This window comes from Lepeophtheirus salmonis, chromosome 2 (assembly GCF_016086655.4).
Source record: "Lepeophtheirus salmonis chromosome 2, UVic_Lsal_1.4, whole genome shotgun sequence".
Taxonomy (NCBI): Eukaryota; Metazoa; Arthropoda; class Copepoda; order Siphonostomatoida; family Caligidae; genus Lepeophtheirus; species Lepeophtheirus salmonis.
The window spans coordinates 23,775,044-23,781,702 of NC_052132.2; the positions used below are offsets into that span (position 1 = coordinate 23,775,044).

Genomic DNA, 6,659 nt, shown 5'->3' on the forward strand with positions numbered 1-6,659 from the left:
CACTTACATTTTTCTATGAGGTATCTAGTATACATATATTATAGCTAATATTTATCTTCCACATATAGTTCAAGGTCTTCCTTTACTTAAAGTCTTTTGTAATTGATTATGAATTTATAGTATTTAAATTCAATTTGGATGTAGTAATTTATATTAAATAAATATTTTTTCTTATTAAAATGAATTTGAACCGGGTATTTTTTAGAATAAAAGTACTAACATCTTGGAAGGTTACCAACATATACTTTTTTTAACTGATTGCTCGCACGGATTTTGACAATCTTTACTTTCTTATACAAGATGCTGCATATTTTCGACATTATTTCAATACAAAAGGAAGCAATTAATTATTGATAGACCAATAACACATTGGCTTTAAATATATGATAATAAATTCTTTTTTATGATGGAAAATCAATACACATTCATGGAACCATTAATTTGGTAACTAGTCCGAGAGAAATGATAGAAATTTAATTAAATTAATTAGAAAGTTTAGAAAGAAGTCGGTTCAAACTCCTTATAAAAAGGTGAAATATTCTTGTTTGATAATTTATATTACAATTTGTAATGCAACTATGAATTACAAATTACTTCATTTTAAGCCTTAAATTAAATGTGGAGGATACATATATGCTTTAATATATGTAGGAGGGCGTAACTTCTGCAGATTCGGAGTTTCTAGAAGAACCATTCAAATCAACAAGGAAATTTATGAGTAGATAAAGTATCCCAAATTTCAGCGTATACATTTTAAGTCGTTCATAGGATATATACCCATTTTGGGACCAAAATTTTCAGTGTTGCTTAAATTTTAATTAAAGGACGGTATTATTTCTTGTTTATCCAAAAAAGATGACCTCTTCAAATTTAGTACTTGACTTTTGTAAGCATGATGATTCCAAAAATGAAGTGAATCTAAATGTATTAATGTGCTAAAAATAATGTTTTGTTTTTTCATGATATTTTTTAGGGTTGGATCTCAAAGTTATGTTATTTTTCTTTGGAATTTTTTTCAATTTTACGTTTGCGTTTAGGTCTGAAATTATCTAATGATGTAAATAGATATAAGCAAGAAAACTGAACTGCAGTTGTATTGACTCTTTATTTCTGATTATTTTTAGAAGAAATTTACGTCATACAATAAGGTAAAGACTTGCTATTCATTTACCTTAAGATAAATTAGATCAATATTTAATTAGTTAAAATCTCCTTTTATTTATATTAATAGATAATAATGTTTTTATCATTAGTCCAATTTATATAAATATGCTAAGAAAATTGAAATCAAATGTTCTATCGAATCAGTTTACGTAACCATGAGAACATTAGTATACTTGGCTATTATTGCATCTGCTTTGGCTAATCCTAAATATCCAGATATTTGTGGATTGGAAAACAACCCTTTAGTGGATTCGAAAATCGTTGGAGGACAGGAAGCAGCAAGGCATCAGTTTCCATGGCTAGCTTCTATATATACCTTTGGTTCTTGTACTGGTTCTATTTTGGATGAAAGTTGGATCATCACTGCTAAACATTGTGTGAAAACTGATGGTGTTGCCTCAGTTCTTGTTGGGGTTCATAGCATTGCAAATGGGGCAGATGAACCAAATAGACAAAACCGAAAGAGTTCCGAAATTCACGTATCATCAAGTGGAGACTTTGCCTTAATCAAATTGGAGAGCCCCTTGGAATTCAATGAATATGTCAGACCCGTTTGCATACCAACACGTGCAGATGCTAACGAGACCTTTGTTGGAGAATCAACGACCATAACAGGATGGGGTGCCAATGGTTCTGATAAAGTAAATTACCCCGAATTATACTATGCTAAAGGTGTAAAAGTTATGCAATGTGGTTGGCCAGAAAATATTATCTGTACTGATGCAAACCCAGGAAAATCTATTTGTTTTGGTGACAGCGGTGGCCCTCTTAACTACGAAATGGAAGATGGAAAGTATATGCAAATTGGCATCAACCAATGGAGCACTAATGGTGAATGTGATGGAGGTATCAATGGATATGCACGTATCACATCACATCTCGACCTTATTCAAGAAATAACTGGAATGGTTATTGAATAATGAATTTATCATTTTTCTTTAATAAAGTTATTACAAAAAAACTAACAAATTCAAATTAATTTTCTAACAACAAGAGTATTGAGCTCTTAATAGCTCCATATATAATGCATCAATATTATCGACATTCTACCGTTGTAGATGTGGTGCTATCAGTTTTTGTAATTAATGCATACAATGCGACGAAAGAAGTATTTTTTGATCCGGAGGGGCGGGGACATTTTTCCAGTAAAGATCTCAATTATTTACGTACAATTTTAGAGCATATTGACTTAAACATTTCCAAGAGAATTACTATTTAAATAATTATTCGCAGGCCATGCCCACCAACTTAATCAAATTTTTATCTTTGGTTCAATAGATTAAAGGGCCAATATGACTTTTTGTTTTCGATGACATAGAACACAAATATCAACAGATTGTCCAATTACAGTGGCCTTCTTTTGGAGAGATCTCCAAGGAATTTTGGAAACGCAGGCCGTGCTTTCGCCATCTGTAATCCGTTTCCTAATAGTTGCCTGTGGCCAGTAAGCAAACCCTTGGCAGAGGTGGTGAATCTTGTTGTGTTCGGACCTGGAGGATAAGGGTTCCTTCTATTTATAATTAATGTACCTAAAATTGATTGACACAATTAATGAATAAGAATTGGATTAGAATAACCAACAAAAATATAATTACTCTTTTTTTTTTTATGCTCAAAAACGAAGAAGCCAATTTGGAGGTCATTTTAAGTCTGCTTTAGTCTTTTAGTTTTAATTTTATTTTCTATTTGGGAGCATGAAATATATAATTTTAACTTATCGCTGTTGAGTAGCAAAAAAACTTTATTTTTTACTTAGAAATTTAATCCTTAAATTTAGTTTTTGTTGAATAGACATGGATTTTTGAAGTTTTTTTCACAAATAATTACATTTCTTTGTAACTTGGATCCTACCAGAGGCTTGTACCCGTTCACCCCTTTTCTGTTCAATTGTTTATTTTTTCGTGTTAATTCGTTCATTTTTCATGAATAATTTATTATTTATCCAGTAAGCAAAGTTCAACCTTAAAAAATGTTCATTGATATATTAAGCCCTTTTTGTTTCTTAATACAAATAAAATGAGCCTCAAGGGCGTAGCTAATTAAAAGCAAACCGGCAATCCCGGGAGTAGTAAAATGATACTCTCAGTTTTTATAAAATGGAGTCCAATTTCTCAAAAAAAAAAAAATTATAGCCTCAAAATAGAGTTAGTACTTTTATTCAAGGAAACATCCAATTTATTTTCAACAGCCTCCATCCTTTAAAATATAGCTGAATCGACATAATAATTATGAGTTACCTTATTTCAGGGAAAAGTTGGTCCTTGGCATTGACAATATAGGTAAATGCTAAGTGTGTCGCTCATTTTTTCAAGAGGTTGTAAATTCCTCCTGTGAGTTCATCTCTGACATACCCACCATGGTCTTAGTTTGTCTATAGTATCAACATTTCTAAATAGGTGGGTTCTGTCTTTATTATTATTATTTATTGTTAGAGACATTAATGCAAGACTTATGGGTGGAGGGGGAAGGGAAGTTGCTTGTCGTGTGAGAGGATAAAATTAGTCCCGAATCACTTGTCTATATTTTTGGCTTCATTTAGACGTAAATGTATTATACCAACCAGTTAATAACTGCATTTCTTAGTATGAAAATAACAAGTGCATATCAACGGTATCCACTATAGATATATTCGTATATTTTGCAACACATGTCTACAGTTTTCTTTTTGTACGTAGTTCAATTTTATATTTTGAATTAGCTAAGGATGTTACATTCTTAAATTATTTATTGTATTATTAGAGGTATTTATATTTTTAAAATGAGGGGCTCTTAGTGGTTGCTTAAATAGTTCGGTGGGTTTCATCCCATTTTGGTTACACGGCGTTGACTGAAAACACCCCCAAATAGAGGGGTTTTGGAGGGCCCTTTCTGGTAGTTTATATAGAAATGGTGCTGCTGGGTTATGTTTCAGGTGGGAAATGTCTGAATGGGATATATATCGCAACACCCTTTGGAGTAGCCCTTCATTTTATATTCTAAGGTCCACCTTCTGTCAGTCAACATTTTGTCTGGTTGACGTTATGTCTATTCGACGTTCAGTCGGTTGACGTTTTGACGGTCGATGTTTTGTCCACGCACCAACTTTAATCCGACATTAGCACCTTTAATCTTTATTACTACACAATATGAAAGCACTTTGCCTTAATCTTTAACCTCTTTTCTTTTTTCAATAACTCTCTGGAGAGCGAGGGAAGATATTCGTATACACGAATTTCCTAAACCGAAATCTGTGATGAGACATGGTAAAGGGTAGGATTTGATAATTTTAAAACAAGAGGAAATATATAAAAACTGCCATTTGTTATATTCAAGTATTTATTTTCCTTTTTATAACAGATTGCCAGCATAATGTAAATAAAATCAAGTTAAACATTTACAGAAATAGATTATAGTTAATAATAAAATTTAAAAATATTTTTTTTTACTATTTACTGTGATCAATAATTAAAGTGTATCATGAAATTACACAAAAAACAAAACATAATTAAATATAATATATACATATGTATTTATTTATATAGCACGAGTATATTTAATAAAAATACGGTGTAACAAGTCTCCTCTATAGTGTTGGAATCAGAATAAATGATCTCAACTGAATATGGAAACTAGTATTATGTAATGAGCATACTACTTAATTGAAGAACATTTAATAAAATAAAATTAAAATATCTTATTTTATAATAGAAATATATGTCAACAAACACTTTTCTAAAATGTTTACTTATTGTGTCAAAAATTTCAATGTCGAAATTCTCTATAACTGTAAGCGTTAGGCAACCCGTGTTTTAATGTTGATTTGATAAACAAAGGAAGCCATTCAATTGTATAAGAACAGGGTGGTTAGATAACTTTATATTTTAAAGTTATTGGCAGTGTAACATGTCTCATCCATAATAAGTATCCTCACTCTCCCCTATGTATAAATCCGAAAGGAACATTTTGCTTGATTAGATCTAACGGCAATTATCCCAATATTTAAATTACTATTATGAACAATTATTAAATTGATAGAATTAACGTTACCACAAGCAAAACAGATAATATTAAGTTCTCATGGGCAGTAGTTCCCAAACAGTGCATCTTGTCCTTTACAATTTGTGACAACCATACATTGGTTGCTTATAATAATCAATATGATTAGCTTAATTAAATACAGGTTTGTCAAGAAATGTTTATTTGTCTTCTGGTGTGCATTGGGCAAAAAGTTTGAGAACCACTGTCTTAGGGGGACATGTAATTACATGGTATCGTGCCTTTTTCTCTACTTAAGCCTGATAATTAGTTTGAGATTAAAAACAGGGTTTACGAGTTTTTTAGCTTAGACTTCCGTGAGATTTTGAGATCTTATGCCAATTCACGACATAAAAATATTAGAAAATCGTATTTCAGTTGAGAAAATTATTTTACAGACAAAAAAGATTTATTTTCCAACTCAAAATAACTAGAAATACAAGGTATGTCAATTACGCATAATAAGACTGATATGGGTCTTCCACCACGCGTTTTTCTTTCCTTCCTTTGTCGATGGAGGTTGACGCATTAGCCGATATACTTTAAATTCATTGATTGAATTCAGGCAGAATTATGAAGTAATAATGAAGAATAAAATGCTTTTCAGTTTTCAAAACTAAATATACCTTAAAAATAAAATATTATAGAGGTAAATTATTTACATTTAGAAAACATAAAAAAATACATAAATTACTTCAAAACTTACAATAGAAATAAATTAGAATAGGATTGAAATTTCATATTTAATTACTTTAAGAGTTGTCAGACAAAATATATCATTTCCTGACTAATCAATTTTTTATACGGCTCTTATTTAATTTATTTATATATTTCAATGAAATAAATGTTCGAGTACGTGTAAATTTTTTTATAACTTCAGGAAGTTCATTAGGGTATTTACTTAGAATAATTTTTATCAGTCTATCCATTACAAATGGTTTAGTATCGACATAGTCGCCGTCGAATTGATTGAATTCGTCTTGCATTTTTTTTTAAAGCTTATAAATTATTTAGATGGTTCTATTAATCCCCCTTTCGATAAAGTTTGTATCCATGGACAAGGGGGAACATTAAGATATGAGATATGGATTCCCAATATTGGGAATTTGGGTAGGAGATTTTTGCCCACATACCCTACAACGTATATAAATCCATCTTCCTGGCAGTTGATTATTTTTGGGAATACTTGCAAAATCTCCTACTTTGTAGTTTATATTTTCATCTTCACTACCAGATTTTGGGTCCTTGTGTTCTTGTTTTTATTAAAAAAATATTGTAAAAATCAAAATCTTAAATGTCTTCGAACGTTTCCTCTGTAATAGATTCTTGATTTTTTCCTGAATTTTTTTCATCCAATATATTTCCTGTGACTTGTTGAATCATGGAATGAGAGTGATCGTTTTTTTGAAAAATAACTGTAGCATTTTCCACCATAATCTTTTCAGAGCCACTGATTACGATAATAGGAAATCGATATATTG

General features: G+C 30.6%; 1 protein-coding gene across 1 annotated transcript; it reads left to right on the forward strand.

The window, feature by feature from the left end:
• Nucleotides 1–1,281: 1,281 nt before the first annotated feature.
• LOC121113576 (brachyurin) lies at nucleotides 1,282–2,133 on the forward strand. The gene has a single exon (XM_040707381.2). The coding sequence runs from the start codon at nucleotides 1,320–1,322 to the stop codon at nucleotides 2,082–2,084; it is 765 nt and encodes a 254-aa protein (XP_040563315.1). The 5' UTR covers nucleotides 1,282–1,319; the 3' UTR covers nucleotides 2,085–2,133.
• The last annotated feature ends 4,526 nt before the right edge of the window (nucleotides 2,134–6,659 follow it).